Source organism: Ammodytes marinus, assembly GCF_949987685.1.
Source record: "Ammodytes marinus genome assembly, chromosome: 14".
Taxonomy (NCBI): Eukaryota; Metazoa; Chordata; class Actinopteri; order Uranoscopiformes; family Ammodytidae; genus Ammodytes; species Ammodytes marinus.
In genome coordinates, this window is record NC_137218.1 from 28,779,133 (window position 1) to 28,802,136 (window position 23,004).

The 23,004-nt window shown below is 41.7% G+C and overlaps 1 protein-coding gene across 2 annotated transcripts in view; it reads right to left on the bottom strand.

Annotated features, from left to right (window-relative positions):
- Window positions 1-2,765: 2,765 nt before the first annotated feature.
- cUnh21orf91 (chromosome Un C21orf91 homolog) overlaps window positions 2,766-23,004 on the bottom strand; it is a 36,229-nt gene continuing 15,990 nt past the window's right edge. Inside the window, exons 3-5 of one of the 2 annotated variants that reach the window (XM_080041737.1) lie at window positions 8,915-9,373; window positions 6,406-6,468; window positions 2,766-5,863 (exon numbers count right to left, since the gene is read on the bottom strand). In XM_080041737.1, coding sequence (XP_079897863.1) covers window positions 5,676-5,863; window positions 6,406-6,468; window positions 8,915-9,373 — 710 coding nt within the window. In that variant the 3' untranslated portion in view covers window positions 2,766-5,675. Of the gene's footprint in view, window positions 5,864-6,405; window positions 6,469-7,434; window positions 7,581-8,914; window positions 9,374-23,004 lie in introns of those variants that run through there. The other variant, XM_080041738.1, reaches the window with a different exon arrangement.

Genomic DNA, 23,004 nt, shown 5'->3' on the forward strand with positions numbered 1-23,004 from the left:
CTGTGCTCAATTGGCCTGCCAACTCTCCTGACCTGAACCCCATAGAGAATCTGTGGGATATTGTGAAGAGGAAGTTGAGAGACACCAGACCCATCACTGTGGATGAGCTTAAGGCCGCTATCGAAGCATCCTGGGCCTCCATAACACCTCAGCAGTGCCACAGGCTGATTGCCTCCATGCCACGCCGCATTGAAGCAGTCATTTCTGCGAAAGGATTCCCGACCAAGTATTGAGTGCATAACTGAACATAATTATTTGAAGGTTGACTTTTTTGTATTAAAAACACTTTTCTTTTATTGGTCAGATGAAATATGCTAATTTTTTGAGATAGGGATTTTTGGTTTTTCTTTACTTTTTTGCCAAAATCATCAATATTAAAACAATAAAAGGCTTGAACTACTTCAGTTGTGTGTAATGAATCTAAAATATATGAAAGTCTAATGTTTATCAGTACATTACAGAAAATATTGAACTTTATCACAATATGCTAATTATATGAGAAGGACCTGTACACTCAACGGCCACTTTATTAGGGACACCTTGCTAGTACCGGATTGGCCTATTATAACTGCCTTCATTCTTCGTGGCATACCTTCAACAAGGTGTTGGAAACATTCCTCAGAGGTTTTTGTCCATATTGACATGATAGCATCACACAGTTGCTGCAGATCTGGCGGCTGCACATCCATGATGTGAATCTCTGGTTCCACTTCATCCCAAAGGGGCTCTATTGGGTTGAGATCTGGTGACTGTGCAGGCCATTGGAGTACAGTCAACTCATTGTAATGTTCAAGAAAGCAGTTTGCGATGATTTGAGCTTTGTGACATGGTGCATTATCCTGCTGGAAGTAGCCATAAGAAGATAGGTAGGCTACACTGTGGTCATAAAGGGATGGACATGGTCAGCAACAATACTCAGGTAGGCTGTGGCGTTTAAACGATGCTCAATTGGTACTAAGGGGCCCAAAGTGTGCCAAGAAAATATCCCCCACACCATTACGGCCTCTGCACACATCCTGCGTCTACCTCTGGAGCGCGTCGCCTTACCTTACTGCTGCGTGTCTCGGACTTTTCTCGGACCCACATGGAACGTCTCAGCAGCAGCTGCTGCTGCAGCGCTGCTTCTAAAAGCCCTATCTTTCTACATAGAGTTTTCATAGATAATTCCCATTAAAAATGAAGTTCTTTCCTGTTATTTATGATGTATATGATTTTATATTGAGTCTAATATTGAGTCTGGACAGTAATCCGTGCGCCCCATTGCCTTTTTTTTAATTTATTTTTATTTTCGCTTGTTGGAAGTCTTATTTTGAAAGGGACACACCAGGAAATGGTGAAACTACAGTGAAAGCTGCCAGTATGAAGTCAATATGACTCTCAGCAGAGTATTTCTCTATCAGTTAAAGCAGAGAGACCCAAGAGAGCACAATTCAGACACAATAGGCAACTCAAAGTGCTTTACAGGGGCAATGAAAAAAATAGGACATTTAATTAAAATAAAAATTACAGGTTAAAATGGAAACAGAAAAGTCTTCAGACTCGATTTAAAAGAGCTGAGAGTTGCAGCAGACCTCAAGTTCTCTGGGAGTTTGTTCCAGAGATTTGGTGCATAAAAACTAAAAGCTGCTTCTCCTTGTTTAGTCCTAACTCTGAGGACTGTAAGTAGACCTGTCCCAGACGACCTAAGGGCTCTGGACGGTTCATAACGTATCAGCATATCAGTAATGTATTTTGGCCCTAGACCATTTAGGGCTTTATAAACCAACATCAATATTTGATTGACTGAACTGGGGTGATGTGATCCGATTGTTTGGTCCTAGTGAGGACTCGAGCAGCAGCGTTCTGAATTAGCTGAAACTGTCTGATAGATTTTTTTGGAAGGCCAGCAAGGACACTGTTACAGTAGTCAAGTCTACTAAAGATAAATGCATGGACACGTTTTTCTAAATCTTGCTGAGACATAAGTCCTTTAATTCTTGATATGTTTTTAAGGTGGTAGTAGGCCGATTTATTAATTGATTTAATGTGTTTTTCTTTCTGAAATTCAAGTCGGAGTCTATGACAACACCAAGATTTCTGGCTTGGGGTGTGGTTTCTTACATAACAGATTTAAGCTGTCCGCTGACTTTTAATTGTTCATCTTGGCACCAAAGACAATTACTTCAGTTTTGTCGTTGTTTAATTGAAGAAAATGTTGGCACATCCAATCATTGATTTGTTCAATGCACTTACTCAGTGCTTGTATCGGACTATAGTCTCCTGGTGATATGGTAATGTAAATTTGTGTGTCGTCTGCATAATTATGATAGCATAACCCCAGTATATCAGCAGTTTCTGAAATAATCAGACCAGCCCATCTGGCACCATCAACCATGCCACGTTCAAAGTCACTCAAACCTCCTTTATTCCCCATTCTGTTGCTCAGTTTGAACTTCAATAAGTTGTCCCATCCAGGTCTACATGCCTAAATGCATTGAGTTGCTGCCATGTGATTGGCTGATTAGTTATATGTGTTAACAAGACTTTGAAACAGTGTATCTACTAAAGTGGCCGGTGAGTGTATATACATACAATAAAAGGTCAACAATGGGGTAATAAAGAGGTTGGATGATGGTGAGCTTTATCAGGCCTTGAATGAACTGAAGAATGGGCAAAGTGTCTAAACAGCATTCAAGCTTGAGACAAAGACCTGTTGAATGTATTCAGCCTGGCAATAAAGTCTTTTCTAACTGAGGTTGTTGCAGGTCATTCTGAGTAGCTGTTGAGAAAAATATTTTTTATTGATGTATTTTAAAAAATAATAAAAATGTCACTTGAGCAAAACATCACTTTGCCTGTGTAAGGTCCATGAGCACACACGCGCACGCACAATAAATAGAATGTCAAACATCACACAACACAAATGCAGCCGTGTTCACCTTTTGAAAACAAATGAACCAAGTCTAAAGGAAGGAGGTTGAAGTGTAACAGGTCAACTTACATCTCCAGTAAATGATGATGAAACGGCCAAAATAGAGACACACATCATGAATGTTCTACTGAGCACAGGCATCGTCCCTGCATTGTTTGCACAGTATACAAAAATACAAAAGCAGTCACTTGGAAGTGAAGATCCAATGACTGAAACTTTCAACCAGGAATCTGAATACTCTCACTCAAGCCAAATTAATAAAACATGATAGAAGCTTAACATGGAGCGCACATCTTTCACTTTAAACCCTACAAAAGGGGTCAAATACATTTAATCTCTTACAAAGAGAGAGAAAAAGAGATACACTGACTGCTGTGTGTTTTCTAAACATGTCTTTCCCTAGCTCATTACACTGAGCTATCTGACCTCATATTATTCTTTGAGATCATTTCTACTTAATAAGGCTTCTGATTGAATTGTCTATTTCTTGCAAACGGTTCCTGAACAATCAAATGAGCAAAGCTGCAGGCTTAAAAACCCTGACTGTTAATACCAGCCTCGTCCTTCTCAGTACACGTTGACTGTCCTGTTTGTATTGCTGTGACTTCCACGTAGCTCTCACACATGAATACAGGAAGGGGAGGGTTAACACTGCAGCACATGAAAGAAAACAATACACATGTGCTTGAGAACTTATCATTTCAACATCAACACTTTTAGAGTAAGAATCAATGGCTCATGATTACACACACTGAAGCAAACCTAGACGGACCACTAAACTAAATGTTTGGAATCGGTTTGGTATTGCATCTTCCACTCATACTTGAATCCAAGTCAAATGCTTTCAGTCCACATGTGAAACTGAGGAAATACACACTTTGGTTGGGCAGCTTGTTTTTCTTTTTCAATAGCTGTATCTTTCCCATAGCACTCTCTCAGTGTATAGCCATGCATACTGCTTGTGCTTGACAGCTATGCAACAGACAACACATTTTGTGTTATTTAAAAAGAACATTAATAAAGCTTTGTTGGTATACAGTATATATTTATATGCAATCTCCCCAGCAGATGTAGCCCCCTATTGAATCTATCTGATCTCCAAAATAATATTCAATATTTCAGAGGACCACAGCCACTTATTGTCTTGCCTTATTAAAGGTGAAGTATGCGGTTTATTTATATTAAGTGTTAAATCGCTCTTTATTCATACAGTAGTCACTTCCACGGTGTGCACGTTTCATAAAGCCAATCTCTTAGTCAGCTGCTCTGCATGTAATAAGCAATTAAACTTTATAACGAAATGTTAACCAATCACAAGAGAGAACGCTACAAACCGACACCCGTCCGCAGCCGTCTCACTCATGGTCTCACTGCCGGTGCACGCCAGAGCGACACATGGGTGAATGTTTATGCGCCTACAATGGCGGAGCAGGAAAAAATCCTTCCCAATGTCTGTTTTGATGGTTTTATCATGTTGTATCACACTTATGGATCTGAGATGATGCTAGATAACTTGCTGCTTGAAGACCGCAGTGCAATAATGTGGTGACGTAGGGACGAGGGAGGGGACTGCTAACTGCTGTCACTGACAGGAAGTTAGCTAAAAGAACCATTCCACTTACAGCTCCTTTAAGGCAGTTTGTAGGAAAGTCAAAAACTCATGTTTCAAGTCACCGTATTGCCAGTGTGCAGCTTCAACTTTGTCAGTGCTTCATATTAAGGCCAGGACACACCGGCCCGATAATCGCCGTCGTAGAGTCTGGAGGGGGCGGGGACACGAATCTGTTTGGTGTGTGCCGTGAAATCGGTCGTAGTAGATGTCGTCGGGCTTCTTTTGGCGGCGGACAGTCTTTCAGTTGGAGCAATTTGATTTGTGGAGGGCTAGCGAATCAGTGAAGCCCGGAAGTGAGGCGGGTAGCACAAACAGCTAACAACAGTTAGCCATCGTTTTAATGTGTTTGTTTGTTTCGTTCAGCGAGTACTCACATGCATCAACCCTTGTTGACTGCTCGACACCATGCTCAACACTCTCTGCTAAAAATGGTGCTCTTTATGGTCCATAAATATGAATACGTATTTCTATCTATGTTGATGGTCTAGAGAGCCGTCCCATCATTTCCGGCTTCCGTATTTTTTCAGGCCACAATACAGATTAGCGCCGCCTGCTGTTATGGAGACATTACGTCCCGCGCAAGCGCAGAGCGTACGGAAAGTCAGCAGTCGGTTTGGTGTGTTCTTTGCACTTTTTCGGCTGCGACGGGAAGACTGGAGCTCCCTGGATCGGCAGTCGCAATTTTCGGGTAGTCGGATTGGTGTGTCCTGGCCACTAAGCACCATTGCTGGCTTCTTTTTTTAGAAAATGTATCCACACAAAATCAAACACAAAATCTAAAAGTAAAGCCAAAAGCAATCACACAATGTTTTTCAGTCTGTCGAGGTGAATCTTCCAGAGATATTCTTCTCCTGTAAGCACATTATGTCCTCCTCATTGTCTTGCAGCACCAGACCAAACCCTGGTCCTAGTAGCTACACAGGTTAGGGTGGACCTCAGCTCACATGATAGTCAGCACAGCAATCTGCAACCAACTGCAAACCAGTATTAATCCTTGCACCATCATCATCATCACTGCAACAACAACCAGATGCCATGTCATCACAGCCCCTTAATGCTGCTCCAAACGTAGATCTAACAACTCCACGTCACCATGGGATCTCTGTGTAATACATGAAGGCTTCTCAGCCAGAGGTATTGAAGTGTTCCACCTCACTCCCCAGGCCCACTGCTGCTGCTGCTGCTGCTGGGGCTGGCCTTGACCCCGGCCCGGCTGATGTGGAGCCAGGGCAGCTTAGCACAGTTTTTGAAGAGCTGCTCGATGGCAATGTGACGCACGTGCAGCTCTGTCGCTAACGAGTCCTTCTCCTGCACAGCCACGGTTAGCTCCTCAAACACCTCTGTGTTAGGAGAGACACAGAGAAGGACAATCAGTGGCTTTCATTTACACGCACACACACACACACACACACACACACACACACACACACACACACACACACACACACACACACACACACACACACACACACACACACACACACACACACACACACACACACTACAGATGACTGAAGGAGCAGAGAGCAAAGACAACAATATAACAGAGGCTCAAAATGGTGGGCGTTATGCTGGAAACTTCTCCATTGTAACATCGTACTAATAAAACACAGCTGGTCACATGGAAGGAGAGAAGCCCAGCCATCTGCAACACTGTTCTGGATATGTGAGCCTGAACTCACACTGGCTAGGCTCCAAGTTAAACAATAGTTTGTACTACCACTGCTTTTTCCTGATGGCACAAATAATCTAATGGGAATTTATTAGAGATGACTTTAACAGATTGAGGATGAAAAAAAACATATTGATAATTCAAAATGTTAAACTTTACCAATGGTTGTGTTGAATCTGCTGTAACAACTGAACCCAGTGAAGCACTTACTTTGAATCTGCATCAGTAGCTGGCCGTTGAGCTGACGCAGCTCATCCACACTCATGTCAGCCACTAAAAGAAAAGAGCAACAGTCTTGATTAGAGCTGAATATACAGAGCTTTAGCCATGGCTCCATTCAGTGTACAGTTGTTTTCCGTTTGGATTGGGTGGTAATACAGTTATACAGTATCCCAGGGTATTTCAAAATATATCAACAGTAATCCTTTAACTACCATCATAAAAGAATGTGCGGTGAAATGTGTAGTGCATGTTTGTAATGAATGCCTTAAGAGTGTGTGTCCTTGTCCAACTGAAGCAGCACCTATGCCTGTGTTAAAGGATGCTATTGAAGTGATGACAGAATTTCTGGAAATTGTACACATTTTCAAATAAAGAACCTGTCAAAAAAAGGACAAAGCTATTTATACAAAGCGCTCATTCTCTCTATGGCTGTGTCTTGATTCAGGGGTTGCAGCCTACGTAGGCTGCATTTGAAGACCGATTGCATCATAGCGGCGCGCAAAGGCTGTCCCATTTGCAAGGCTCCTTGCAAGGCTCCTCATATGCGGTCGTGAAATGCAGCCTTCGTTTCACGGTTTTGAAGGCTGCAACAGATGTATCCTTCGTGGCCCAACATATCCCAAGATTCATTGCGTTTTTTTCAGAGATTGCATAAAATAAAATTAAAAATAACAAAACAGCAACGTGTTGCTCCATCTTCTTAACTTTTATCTTCCTTTCTTTTTTTCTTGTACTTTTTTTTCTTTTCGTCTGGTAGGCAACTTCTTTTTCTTTTTTCCTCCATTGACAAGGCTGTCTCCGTTGGCAGCAATCAGGGTTGCTAGGCAGCACAGGAGCGGCGAGTCGTCACGCAAGGTAACGGCTTGTTACGCAAACCGGAAATGCTCGTAAACGGAGACCTGCGGAGACCGTCTCGTTTAACAAGGCTCGTTGGCCTTGGAACCGGCCTTAAAATCGGCCTTCATAGGCTATAGCCTTCATAGACCGCGAGACTGCGTCCTACCAAGTGCGTGGTCTCTGAATCAAGACACAGCCTATGTGTCACGTGACAAGGCCTTCTCAAGGTGAATTCATACTAGCCGTGTACAAATCTTCATCCGCCCAGAAAAGTAGACCCCTTGGCAGTGGAGCGGATTTCTCTTCTTCCTCTAGGAGGGCCACCACTAAGGCGGACAATGCAGTAGAACACTACGTGAATGAGAATAACTGTAGATGAATATGACTATTGAAACACAGTATTATTTCAGAGAGCTGGAGCCAACACAACAGAAAAGCTCCTAATAGCTTTCTCCTCTACACACTATGAAGTGAATAGCCAAAGTCAGATACAATAGTCAAAATCAATTGCAACTCATTATAAATATAGACATTCGTGTACATTTACATATTCTATTACTTTCCTCTTCATTTTCAAGTTTAAATTGAATCAGTTGTTGTTGATGAGCTAATATAAAGATATGCACATCAATGAATTCAAAGCATGTACCTGTGACACCTTATCAAAGCACAGCAATTGGAATGGGACCTTTAGAGAGGTGTGTAGTCACATGCATCTTTACTAGTGACCAGACATGAGAAACCCAGGGGCATTCTGCATTTCCGGGTAAAAGCAAAACTCACTTTCCTCTGGAGACGTTATAGCAAAGAGAAAGATGAAGGACAGAACAAGCTAGGAATATTATTTTGTTAGCTGCCCACAGCTTTCTCAAATCTCAGGGAGAGATCACTGACATCCCACTGAACAAGTTAAGACAGACTGCAGCATTCCAATTGTGTTGACATATGAGCTGTGTCTCAATTCAGGGGTCGCATCCTTCTAAGGACGCGGTCTTCATAGACCGTGAAGGCCGAACCGAAGGCCGAACGAGCGTTGTTAAATGAGACAATCTCCGCAGGTCTCAGTTTATGAGCATTTCCGGTTTGCGTAACAAGCCGTTACCTTGAGTGACGACTCGCCACTCCTGTGCTGCCTAGCAACCCTGATTGCTGCCAACGGAGACAGCCTTGTCAACGGAGGAAAAAAGAAAAAGAAGTTGCCTACCAGACGAAAAGAAAAAAAAGTACAAGAAAAAAGAAGGACAAGAAAAACAAAAGAAAAGACAAGACAAGAACAAAAAGAAAGGAAAATAAAAGTTAAAAAGATGGAGCAACATGTTGCTGTTTTTTTTTGAGGAGTTAGAGTGGAAAAAAAACGCAATGAATCTTGGGATATGTTCAAAACCGTGAAACGAAGGCTGCATTTCTTGGCCGCATATGAAGGAGCCTTCGAAATGGGACAAGCCTTGACACGCCGCTAAGACGCAATCGGTCTTCAAATGCAGCCTTCGAAGGCTGCGACCCCTGAATTGAGACACAGCTACTGTCTACACTATTCTTCCTTCAGAAGTAGGAAATCAAGCCACCAGCACTGCTTCAATTTCAAACGGACACAGCTCAACATACTAAAGTTGCAGGCCTAAGAAAAAAAGAAAGAAGAGAATGCTCCTTAAATGCTCACATTGATCTGTGCTGTGTCCCTGGTGTGTGTGCTGTGTCTGTGCTGCTGTGGAGCGGCCATCCCTGGCCCAGAGGTCAGAGTGTGTGTGGTGCAGCAGCCCCAGCTCCTCCGCTGTGTGGCCCTCCAACATGCCCATGGTGTAGTCAGGCAGCCGTGTGGCTTTGTAGCGGGGCACCTGGGCGTCTGACTGGGGCAGCAGCTTGCAGTCGCTCTGCTGGCTGTAACAGAGAAGCTTGGCCCCCCGTCTGCTGGGGCCTTTGGGGGAGACACAGTCCTTGTTCTGGGCATACTGGATGATGCGGTTGAGTTTGTGGCTGAGGGCCAGCTTCATGCCCTCGTAGGCACTTCTGGAGGCCTTGGAACGGGACAGCTTCTGGTTGGCGATGAGGTGGTACTTCTCAAAGCAGTCTCTGTGGCCCCGCAGGGACTTTGAGTGCAACAGGGTGGCAGAGGAGACACCTGCATTCACACAGACACAAAGCAATGGGTCAATAAAAAGGACAAATACATGGAACACCTACAGCCATACACACAGTGTTCCTCAAGCCAGTACAAAAGCACATCAAATAGCTGATAGGAAATGAAGCAGAGATCTCAACAGTTTAGTGAGAAATGCAACACTGACCTGTTGAACTTGCCACAGCACATAAGAGTAAACCAGTTAGAAAAGCAAGCTAAAACTACTGGCATGTTGACATGGAGTGATCTCTCTGTGAAAGCTGCTTAGTGTGCAAGGCATTAGCCAGTAGTCGAGTGTTGAAATAGCAGGGATAACAAGTCAACACAGTCTAAATGCAAAACACATTAGGCATATTTTACTGAGCAACAGAAGGGAGTAGGTTGCACAGAGTGGTCCCAGTGGATGTGAAGGAGACATTCATTCATCAATGATTTAATATATCTGTACCTAAACATTAAAAAAAGATCAATCTACACCTTGTCTTATTATTAATTCTGTGTTGAGACATGTACAAGAACAGACAGCTCCTCATCTAAAAAGGATGACAAACCAAACGGTGGCATGTGGGCTTATGTTTATATGATTAAGACTCAATGCACGCACACAGGGAATGAACAATAGGCGGGTGGAGCCAAATGAAAACAAGCCCCTGAATAAACTGGACCGGACGTGGGTAAACAAAGGGACGCTGAAGGTGAAAGAGAACCTGAGAGAAAAAAAACAAGTGAATGCTGCATGGTGTTAGTGAGAGAGCCTTCTTCTCACGGCCTACATTCCTCAGCAGCAGACAGACGTGCGTGTGGGCGGCTGAGGTGAGCAGATTAGTCAGTGATGTGTCTGTACTATAGATTGAACAGCTCTCTTGGGGAGGTTAACCCGACGTTCCTCCACACGCACACACACACGCGCGCACGCACACACACACACACACACACACACACACACACAGTTTGTCTTCAGTTTCTTTACACAACAATACAGGAAATACTGAAGAACTAAATTAGTTTGGTATTCAGTAACTTTGCTGCAGTCTGCGCTCAATTCATTTCAGACTGCATTGGGCCCAAGGTCAAAACAGAGAAGCATCGGATTTCAAATAAATACAAAACTGACATTTAGAAAGAAGACCGGATGTATTGATTGATCACGTGCGATGATGAATACAAGTCCACTCGCACTAGTGCGACAGCTTGCTAATTAGCAGATGCTGTCTCTTTGAGACACAGAGGAGTGCTGCACAACACTGCTTAGAGGGCTCTACATTAACACTCTCCAAATGCGGGTAAATGTATTCTTAGGCGAGTAAGTTATTGAGTCCACCCTCCACATTGGCTGGTTAAAGATGTGTGCACTGGATCTGTGCTTGTGCAGCGATTCTAGTGTCTAATAAACTTCACCAACAGTAATAACCGGAAGGACACGGCTCTTTACATTAATGTAGTGAAGTTAGCTCGTGTGCCAACAGAACATTTCCTGTGCGCCTTCACATTAAAAGCCTGTTATTAGCCAAACGTGAGTTGACTTATTTTGAAGCCGGTAAGAACAGGAAGTTAGCGCTTCACAGCCATGCAGTGCGCTAGCTTGAAAAGCAACTCATTCAACTGCAGACATGGCTGCAGATAGCAGTCAACAGTAGACTATTTAAACAAAGTTTGAAATAAGCCATTAAAGAACTACTCCCAACACATTCACAAAAACCTATTTAATTTATTCTAAATTGTGCCAATATGTATACTAATTTATTTAATAGGCTATGTTTAATGTTTAAAAGTTTGGTTTTAATTAACAGAAGGACATTTTCTAAAAATGTTTATTATTATTAATATGATAAGTATTAGGGGTGTAACGGTACATGTATTTGTACCGTACCGTGACGGTACAGGCACGTATTTGGTGTTACAGAGGTGGACCGCGGTCTGTTTGTGGCGCACATAGCGTTATATGGCGAATGTACAGGCTTGTTTTGCTGTGTGGAACTTAAAACTTGTCGTCGGAGTTCCCCCCGGACCATTTAGCCTCCGGCTCGGCTCGCACGTGCGCAGTAGCAGCCAGCGATTGAGAGTCTCTTATCTCTATGGTGAGCATGAGGGTCAGGCAGTGTTGCTAACTTAGCAACTTTGTCGCTATATTTAGCGACTTTTCAGACCCCTCTGGCGACTCTTTTTTTCAAAAAAAGCGACCAATCTAGCCGCTTCTTCTGGTGTTATTGGCGACTTTTGGAGACCCTGGCTGTCGCTAAAGCATGTATCGCTCTTAACTTCTAAACGAGCAGCGGGTGACTCCGCGGCCACTCCCCCCGTCCCAGAGCACTGACAGGCGGCCGAGTTCTCACGCAGCAGTCAGAGCAAGAGATAAACAGCTCTCCACTCTAGTGTTCCGTTTGCATCACTATTAGCAGTTATAGTAACCCTCGTTTACAGTCTATCAGTAGTGCAAATAAAGATGTTATAGGCCTACAGTGCTATCGAACAGAGAGCGAACTGCATGACGAAAGTCAACAGGAAACCGGAGCTTGCAGGCGCCCCCCTGTCATTCAAATCCCGTTTGAGAGATAATTTAAGATTCCAGGTGAATTATGAAAACAGTGATAGACGTTTGGAACAATGTCGGCAGAAGGGGCATTGTTTCACTGCGATCGCCTATGCGGCAACACGTCGAACATGCATACACATTTTAGAAGGCACCATCCAGGTGTTTAGGCTACTATCACCGTTACTGTGAAGAAAAAAGGAGCTGTGCAAACCCAGGCAGTAATTTCTCTTTTATAATGAACATACATATGCTGTCATTTAATTAATGCTGCAATTTTTATATTGATAAGAGAACAGCTTAACCCATTGATGACGGCTGCTGCGCGATGCCACATTGTATCTCCTGCCTGATGCTGTGTAACAGCATTGTTACTTTATCTAATTTTCATGGCGTGCACAACATAGAATGCACCGTCACTGGTTCAAATACACATGAGGTGGGTTTTGTTGATTTTTTAAGACCACTTGACCACCCAAAAGTTGTGTGGTTTGCCGAAAATCACGCCAATCAAAAAAATTTAAAATAAATAAATAAATAATAATAATAATAAAAAAAATACGGGCCGATAGTGTATTACAGAACAGTTAGTGACGTTCGGAGCGCAGAATCTAGGTCTACTATAGGCTACTGACGAAAATCACACAACACATTGCATCTATTTATTAACAATATTTATGAATTTAGGCTATATTTTGCTGCTCCAACTCAAATACAGCCTAGCCAGGCGATAGTTAAGTTTCAGTTTTGTTTTCATCTCCGTGGTATACAGCCGTTTGGACCAGCTGATTGGCTCCCGACAGCGGGAGTCAGTCTGCGTTCCAGTTGTACTGGGAAGTCGGATTTATGGTGCCAGTGACAACTGAACTAAATGATAAAATAAAGCGATCTTCTCCTTCCTATATCTGTCTATCTTTATCCATCCACTGCACACTCAGTCACTACTATCCATGCTAAAAGGAAGCAGGATTATAACCTCATTTAGCACATTATTTTTAAATATTTTATATTATTTATTTATTTTCTCCCCCATCTAATTTTGACGATTTTTAGAAAAATGTGTTGGTCTGTAAGCGCTAAGGGAGCATGTTTAAATAAAACCTGTGAACCTTAACTTTTAAATGTATTTTATTTCATGTTTCTATGTGCTACACAGGCTTAGATATTAAGGTTTTGGTAGACTTGACAATTTGTACTATTTTTTCAGAAAACCCTCAGGCATTAAGGACATGCATCCTAGATTGCAATAGTCATCAATGGGTTAAGAGAGCTGCATCAATATTTTCTTTTTTTAAAGTCAAAAAGACCCATTAATAGCCTACTGTATATTTTTTCATTGCAATTTTAGTTTATGCTGCACCTACACTAGTATTTAATAAGTATTTTATTTATTGGAGAATTGCAGTAGTATTTTTATGACTTTAGTGTACCGTTACACCCCTAATAAGTATATATATATACATATTTTCTTTGCTTACCACTTAAATAAATAAGCGTACAGCCCTGGTTACGAGTATTTATAATAATGCAATTGAGACTTCTAACGTGCAAACCTCTCTGCATAAAGCACAGAGCCACAACTGTTCAGCTGTTGATGGTAACGTGATGCACATGTATGTATACACACATACATGTATTAGGGGTGATGCACATGTACACGTGCGCACATGTACACGTTTACATGTGTAACCGTGTAAAACTTTTTTTTATTTTTTTTAGTTTGGAAAATTATAATTGTTTCAAGGAGTGGTGGGCGATGTGAGCTACTGTAGGCTACTAAGGCAGATAACACAACACATTATTGTGTTTGGTTACAATATTTATTAATTGAACTATTTAACTGCTCCTCCACCTTCGGTTTCACTTTCCTTTTCATCTCGGTCTTAAACAGCTGGTCCGATCAGCTGGTCGGCCGGACAGCGGGAGTCAGTCTTGACAGATGATCACTAGGCAGTTATGATCACTTCAAAGTCAAAAAGCTCTGTCTATCTATCTGCCTGACTTTCTCACTGCACACTGTCACTCCAACAGCATCGGCAAAAAAATTAAAATACGTCAACCCCCCTCATATCAAACGGTTAAACGTGTACACAAAACATTTGCAGCCATGTAACCGTTTAGACATTTTTGTAAACGTTCACACCCCTAGTATGTATGTATTTATTCACAGAGCTGACATGAAAAGATTTTCAGATTTGTAAGTGTACAACCTGCGCATCACAAACTGGCCAATCGCACATAAATGTACAACACATTTTGCATGGTGCACCTTTAAATAGTGACTTTCAAAATAGCAAAAGTTGAAATGAAAGAACACAAGCATGTTGTAATAAAATACCTATATTTGGCGCTCGTGTATCGATCACGTGTCGCAAGAGAAATGACGATGATATGTTGCCATATGGATTATTTGTCCAACCCCTACTCATGATAAAGAGAAACCATGCTTAAACTAGGAATTTGGCTAGAGAAGCTAGCTTTGATCATTCTACTATGCTCACTCCAACACAGCAACATAACAATCCTCAGGCTGTAGTGAGATGACATCATGTTTGATCCAGCCCTGCCTGCTATTAAGCTGCACCAGTTGTGCATACATATTTATTCACACTTAATTTCAATACTTGAGTCTGTGTTTGCATGTTTGCAGAGTATCATAACAACAGTGTCCTGTTTAATATGCAAGTGCAATGAAAAAAGTAGCACATCTTGTCCGGCCTGGAGCAACCTTGTGCAGACTTGTAGGTTTTGGTCTGAACAGTAAGCGTGTGTGCTGAGGAAGGACACTGGATCCTTGACACACTTTAGAGGAGAACTAGTACTTGGACAAGTGTTCCAGAGGTCACTGGAGGTAGGGTGTCAAACAGGCACAGCTGAGAGGAATGTGCTGTCACTGACAGGCTGTCAGCAGCTGCACAGGCCAACTTGGGTCACACATATAGAGCTCAAATGAATAACTGTGAACTCAACGACACGTGAAGTAGACTATACACTGTTTATGCAGTTTACTGTATGTATTTATATATGTACAGTGTTTCCCCTACCATTATACAGGCCTGGCGGGGCCGCCAGGCCAACGGGACCCCCCGCCAGGCCAACAGCAGCCTGACTATAAAAAAAATAAATGTAATTCAATTTTTCATTGATTCCGTAATAATCATTTGCGAGCGTCTGCGCGGCACTGTCGGTCTACCCCTCGTGTGCGCCTGTCTTTACAACCTCTCGTTTGATCATCCCATCATCTGATCTGTGTGTCTGCGTGTGTGTGTGTGTGTGTGTGTGTGTGTGTGTGTGTCTGCGCGCGGCGCAATGCGTGTGTGCATTCGGTGTGCACTTTTTGACACAGAAGCCAATGAGCAGGAGCATGACTAGCAAGCAAACGCTGAACTAGTGGCGAAAATAAAACCAGCGCCTGCTCTATGGAGATATTAAGGACTCAGTAACAGGGACGTTGAACAGGAAAAAGTGCTGAGCAAATCTTAGAAAGTTAAAATTGCTACGTCGCCGTGGCAACACAACCAATATGTATCAACAGCAGAGACAGCGCAGAAAAAAAAAGTCATGCACTCGTTTCAGTAAGTTTACAGAAGTGCCTCACTGCTACTGCCTTTGGCATTCTTCTCAGAAAAGCATTTATTTTCAGGGGACATATTAATTAATGTATTGTTTTAACTGTTAAGTTATCTTGAAAACAGCAGCCCATAGTAGGCCTACAAGCTTTATTTTTTTGTATTTTCAATGCTAGGCCTAGCCTACTTTATTTTTATGTTTTAAATTGAGAAATAGGCTAGATGAAATATAATGGTCGGAATAGGGAATTTGCCTTATGTAGCACACATGTTGATAGGCTAATCATGATGTGTAGCCTTTGTTAATTCATTTATTTTCAACAAGTATTTGCATAAAAAAAATAAAGAACATTTTTCAGTAGGCTAGCTTCAAGGTGAGGGGATTCAGATTATTCCAGAAATGAGTACTAGACAGGAGCTGTCTATATTAGATCTTAGTGTTTATTGTTTTTAATTGAAATCCACGTGTTTTTCTTCAATAGTTTACATGGCTTGTGTCTCCAAATTATTACAGACATATGACAGTTGTTTACAGAGCACAGAATTAAACAGATTTCACCTCTCAAAGTGCACCAGATTGATGCATTTAACTTTAAAAGGATAAGGTTTCTTCTGCAAGGGGATGCCCCCAGAACCCCCTAGAAGGTCCATTCTCACCCAACAGGATCTAAAAATCCTGTGAGAAACACCACATGTACAAACGTACTGAATGTGAAAGTATAACCCTATGCCCTCATTTTTAACGGGCTGTCAAAAGAGGCTCATCCCAAATGGGGTTCGTTTTTGTCAATTTCTTCAAGAAATTTGGTACGCACGCGGCGCACATACTCTTTATCAGCTCTTACCACCGGGCCTAAAAAAAATTCTAGGGGAAACACTGATGTATACACACACACACTCACCGGCCACTTTATTAGGTATAGGGGAGAACGGGGTTATATGTCACACGGGTTGGTTGTCATAATTGTTACATCTCGGAACCAGAAGGCGCTGTCTGTTAAATTTTGGTATGTAAATATTCAGAATTGGGATCAGGTCACCTACATAGTCTTCCTTGGAGTTAAGACTGCTGAATTTGAGGTGAGAGGACTGTTTGTGTGTTTCATGTCAAATTGAAAATATTTAGCTCCTCAGTATTTTTCTTCTAGGCTTTTACACAAAAACACTTACCCTAAAAAACTGTGAAGGGTAAGCTATAATATTGTTGTTACAAGCTAATTAGTAGTCATTAGTTGGCCTTGATGCTAGCAAGAAATTCCAGTTGGGGTTGGTCGTCACATTTTTTGGGGGGGTTTGTTGTCACATGTTATCCAAAGGGTGCAGCCAGGAAAGGAACCCAATAACAAAAGAAAATGTCAAGCTGTATCCTCACTGACACCCCCCGGAGAAGGAGAGAATAGAGCAGGAAAAGGGAGCTAGCATTCAAAAGAAAAAAAGGGCAATAAAATCAAAACGCAGTGCATCCCAAACTAGACCAGTTGCCAAGGCTACTGCACCCCAGTGCACTCCACACCAGCTGGGGAAGAAGAAACAGAAGAGAAAGAGACAGGAGGAGGAATCTTCATCATATGAAGAGGATAGTTTGTGTTTGGTTTAAATGTTCTCCAGCACCCATTCAGGGGAGGTAAGGGAGAAGTGTTGTATGTGCAGCCAGTGGGCACACAATCTCTGCTTAGTTACAGTGAGCATACCCTACATTTGCCATCACTGTAACTCAGACAGTGAATGTGTGTAACCTAGTTGAATAGGCTATTATTGTTAGACCTATTTGTTTTGTTCTTTATGTTGTTACATAGGCTGGTCTAAATAGCCTAGTGGGGGCGGGACCCGATAAGCCTTTGGCTTCTCCTGCTTCCCTTCGGACGATAACACTAAGTAATATGTATGAATATGCAATGAGAAAATTATGTATTATGTGTAATTGTCCGGAAGAATAATAATAAATAAATAAAATAAATAAATATGGATTTCCTGTGTTAAGATGCATAAAGTTATGTGTGCCTATTTTTCAACTTGACAATGAAATTAAACTTTTAAATTTAGTTCTGCTTTCTTGCCTTCTTTTTAAGATTTTTCCCATTAAGACAACATTGTGACAAACAACCCCATAGTGTGTGACAACCGACCCCTTGATGGGGTTGGTTGTCACAATGTGTTAGAGTGTCTTTGATGGTAAATTTCTTCTTTATTACATTAAGTTAGAAAAAGTGAGGGGTACACATTTCAAGCCAACACCTTAAGCTTCAATTTAATGTAGGCATGACTATTGAAAGATGTTTAGGTGATGAGCAATTCTCACTAGAGTAAAAAGTGTGCCTACTATCCCCGGTCTCCCCTACCGGTTCAATTTCTTGTTAACACATATAACTAATCAGCCAATCACATGGCAGTAATTCAATGCATTTTGGCATGTAGACCTGGACAGGACAACTTGTTGAAGTTCAAACCGAGCATCAGAATGGGGAAGAAAGGTGGTTTAAGTGACTTTGAACGGCTGGTCTGAGTATTTCAGAAACTGTTGATCTACTGGGATTTTCACACACACCCATCTCTAGGGTTTACAGAGAATGGTCCGAAAAAGAAAAAATATCCAGTGAGCGGCAGTTGTGTGTACAGAAATGCCTTGTTGATGTCAGAGGAGAATGGGCAGACTGGTTTGAGATGATAGAAAGGCAACAGTAATGCAAACAATCATTTGTTAGAACCAGGGTATGCAGAATACCATCTCTGAACGCAAAACACGACCAACCTTGAAGCAGATGGGCTACAGCAGCAGAAGACCCCACCGGGTGCCACTCCTGTCTGCTAAGAACAGGAAACTGAGGCTACAATTCGCAGACTCACCAAAATTGGACAATAAAAGATTGGAAAATCTTGCCTGATCTGATGAGTCTCGATTTCGGTTGCGACATTCAGATGGCAGGGTTACAGGCTGGATTCGAAAGATTCAGTAAATTGATAGTGTAACAGAGATACATGGCTACCTTTGCTGTGGCTGATGTCTGAAATGACCACCCTCAATGTGCATCACTCCATGGCAGTACAAGATCATTTATTAACCTAGATTCTGACATTGGCATGACAATCAGTGGTTAAGACTACATGAATGTTAGCTTGAGCTTCACAGAAAAGACACAATTATCTAAGTCATAAATAATTAAGCCCGTAGACAATTTACTCATATTTTATGGGCTAATTAAGACTATAAGCAACTAAAATGGGCTATTTATTAAAACCAATGCACATAAAAGCAGGCCATTGTACTTAGAGGGCTCAGGAAGGTGGACCATGCAGTCGGTTCACAACTGGATTCAAGCATACAGCTATCACAGGCAGCAACATAAGTAGGCCCCTCTATGCCCCAGGGTGAAGAGTTCACCCACAATGAATGAGCTGCTTATAGCAGCATGCTACAATAGCCCCGTGGAGCAGCCACCATCACCAACTGCATAATTCCAGCCTCACACTGTAGGAAGTTTCTGACTGTAGGAAGTTTCTGTTTTTACTCCAAGCCCAGCTTGTTAGAATACATACACACGTCATCACGTCATATTTTTTCCTACTGGCCCGCCGGGCCAGTGGATCCGAGTTTTACTGGCCCCTTGTATATTTTCACTGGCCCTGCACACACTTTTTTTTCTTCATAATTTAGTGTCAATAATTATAATACCTGTATTAGAAAAATAAAGAAAAATAACCAGATCTAAAGGGAATATCTACACTGTAACAGTATATATATTCCCTTTAGATTTGGTTATTTTTCTTTTAGTTAATTATATGAAATGTTGATATTGCTCATACACATAATATAAAACCAGGCAAACATATTGAATTTGAAGCCTACAACTGAAAGTATGTTGAAAGAGTGGGCCAGTATTTTAAAGTCCAGTAGTTTGATGGTTGTTTTTATTCTTGAATTTGGGCAGTTTAATGAATAGTTCACCTGCAGAAGTCATGTTCAAACATAAAAAAAAAAAAGAGATGGAGTGAGGGGTACACATTTCAAGCCAACACCTTAAGCTTCAATTTAATGTAGGCATGACTATTGAAAGATGTTTAGGTGATGAGCAATTCTCACTAGAGTAAAAAGTGTGCCTACTATCCCCGGTCTCCCCGTTAGCGATTTCAATGGGAAAGACTTCCGCGATCTGATTGAATGTCTCGAGCCTGAAAGCACAGTGCCAAACTGCGCGACTATAGGAACTGTACAGTGAGCCGAGTCCCTCCGTTCGTTTCTGTCTACAACCGACACAATCGCCGGAGACGCATTCACAGCGGTTAAATAACGCCTCTCATTTGTATTACCATTGGGGCTTGGATGCAAATACTGTAACATTACGGCGGCAGATAAAGGAAAAGCGCAGTTATCATTTTCTGCACCTCAACCTCTGCTGTGGGAAGAAAGAAAGGGGGCAAAGCAAGTCGATTGATTTGTCGACTCGCAGGCGGACAGTAGGCAGCTCTGCCAACGGAGCGAGAGTGTGCCCGCTTGTTGCTCCGCCTGTCAAAACGCCCACGCATCGGTTGTCCACTGGCCTTTCATTAAAAAATATATTTTATATTAGGTTTATTATATTGAGTCTTAAATAAACACTGCTTTCATTCCGACTCTCAACGCGCATTTCAATGAACCATGAAATAGTCTACAAAAAGATACTGAACTGTGATTGCCAATCAACTTGCCCTGCATATGATTTTACTGGCCCCGGGCCTAAGGGCCATGCGTTATGTCGAACCCTGTAGTAGAACAACACAAAGAACAATATTGCTGCCTATCTCGCACTTTTTTTGCCACACATGGAACGCCTCAACTGCTCCTGCTGCTGCAGCGCTGCTTCTAAGGACGTCATCCAGCTCACGTTGCGTATCTGTGCGTGTGCGCGTGTCATCTCATTAGCATCTGTACCGTGCCCAGGCACACCTCTCCCAAGTGTGCCGTGGCCAAGGAAGTGTTCCGTGCTGGAATATGGAAGGCGTGCTCACACTAGCCAAACAATCTAGACTTTAGGATGCAAATGAGCTCGGGCACGGAACAGATGGCTTAGTGTGAGTGCGCCCTTACTCACTCAATGAGTGAGGTCTGCAGAGCCTACAATCATACATAAATACTAATATTATAATAACCTTTTGTAATTTGGTCAACTATTGCTTTAATTTGACTATTGTCTATAATGTGTGATGCAAATGAACTTCCCACTCTCATTGGAATGGCATATCTGACTATCAGTTAAAAATAAAATCTGATTATAGAGCTACTATAGTGTCTGCATGCTCCCTACCTGACAGAACCACTAGCTCATAATCTTTGATAGCACACAGGCATTGTAGTGGCTGGTTTTGGAGCCTGGTCGCTCTGAGCATTCATACAGAAGAAATCCACTGACTGATTGATCTTGAACCAGGAGCTGAACATTAACTGGAGACTGGCTGAACTCAGGGCTGTACGCTTATTTTTTTAGGTAGTAGCACTGGTGCTAGCAAGCAAAAAAAACAGTAGCACAAAAATTAATTTGGTAGCACACAAAGTATGATTGAAAACTTGCATAACCTTAACCCTTGCATTTAGCTGTAATTACCTTTGAGCCTGTCATCTTGGTCTCATTTGAGATTCTCAATGAATATGATATCCTAGTGTGTGCAGTAATAATTGTAGAAAAATTAATAGGGGTGCACTGATTACAATTTAGACAAAATAATCTAACCTGCCAATTGCCATTCTTATTTCTCCCCATAAAATATAAAAATAATATCTATATCTATATTTTTTTGTATATACACATATAATTATTATATTAATAATATTTTTTTTAGAAAACGTCCTTCTGTTAATTAAAACCAAACTTTAAAACATTAAACATAGCCTAAGCCTATTAAATAAATAAGTATACATATTTGTACAATTTAGGATAAATAAAATAGGTTGTTGTGAATGTGTTGGGAGTAGTTCTTATGTGGCTTATTTCAAACTTTGTTAAAATAGACTACTGTTGACTTTTCTACTGTGGAGTGCTCTCTGCAGCAGCTGAATGAGTTGATTTTCAAGCTAGAGCACTGCATGGCTGTGAAGCGCTAACTTCCTGTTCTTACCGGCTTCAAAATAAAAGTATACTGACGTTTGGCTAGAAACATGCTTTTAATGTGAAGGCAAACAGGAAATGTTCTGTTTGCACACGCGCTAACTTAACTGCGATAATGTTAAGAGCCCTCTCCTTCCGGTTATTACCGTTGGTGAAGTTTATTAGACGCTGGAATCAATCGCCGCACAAGCACAGATCCCGAGCACACATCTTTAACCAGGTGGTGCAGTAGGTCAAAGGAAAAGACAGAACTGAAAATAGCAAATGCCTAGTTAAGCAGAGACTTGAGCAATTCATAAATAGACACCATTTTGTGTTGGGTTCTTCTTGATGGAACCAGCTCACACAGGCCAGAGCACTCCTCAGGAAACAACCACTTGGAGCTGCAACAAAGGCTGCACTTCCTGAACATTCATCCTGTTTCAACTGTCTGCACCTGCTGCTACTGTGGCTGGAAGCCTTGCTGAGAAAACAACTCACTCCAAGTACATATACAATCCATTGGAATCTGATGATAACTACTAGTTTGTATTATAAGGGGATCTGTTCTTAACTTGAGGTACAGCACTGTCTAACTTCTGCTGTCACTGTGAGTCAGCAGCTGATGTGTAAACAGACATATTGAGGAGGTTGTGTGGGTGGAAATGAATATGTACTTAAGTATCTGCTGCATCCAGTTAGACCACACACACATTTTTGATATTAAAAAAGAGACACTGCTCCAAAGACTGCCCATCAACTATGCTAAGGTGTGGGTGGGGGTTCCATTAGAGCAGGGGTGTCAAACTCATTTTCACAAAGGGCCGAATTACGACATGATAATCACACGAAGGGCCAGACATGTCGCTTACTGACATGCCTTCTTTTTAATCCTAAAATCAAACAACATATCTAGGTATATAACCTGCGTACATACGGGGCATAGGCTAGGTTTCGTTTACATATTTTGGGGGACAAATTATAGGTGGGGGGTATGGGGGTGCGTCAAACACTTAATTTCCTGTATTCTGGTAGATGTTTCTGTTTTCTGTGCCTTTTCTGCATCAATTTATTGTGGAAATTACTTTATTTTTCTAAAGGAAAAGACAACATTCAGGTTCCTGGTGAAACAATTATAAAGGACTATAATGCAGTAAGGCTCTCAGGCATCCTGGATTGAGCGACAATATGTTTTCTCTTGGATTTTTCAAAACTTTCTGCACTTTCAAAACATATCACGTTTTTTTATTTTATTTTTTTATAGGAATCATGACCCAGCACCAGTGTTAACTATTTATGACACTTTACATTGGTAAAGAAATGCAAAGCCACCATTGGAAATGAAAGGGGTGGGCTATCAGCGGCTATCTAACGTTAGCTAGTGAGCTATATTGTAACTTGAGGCAAAAGTTAGAAACCAGATAATGTTAGCATTCTTCCTTAGATAGTTGACACAATCAATCATCATATTAGCAT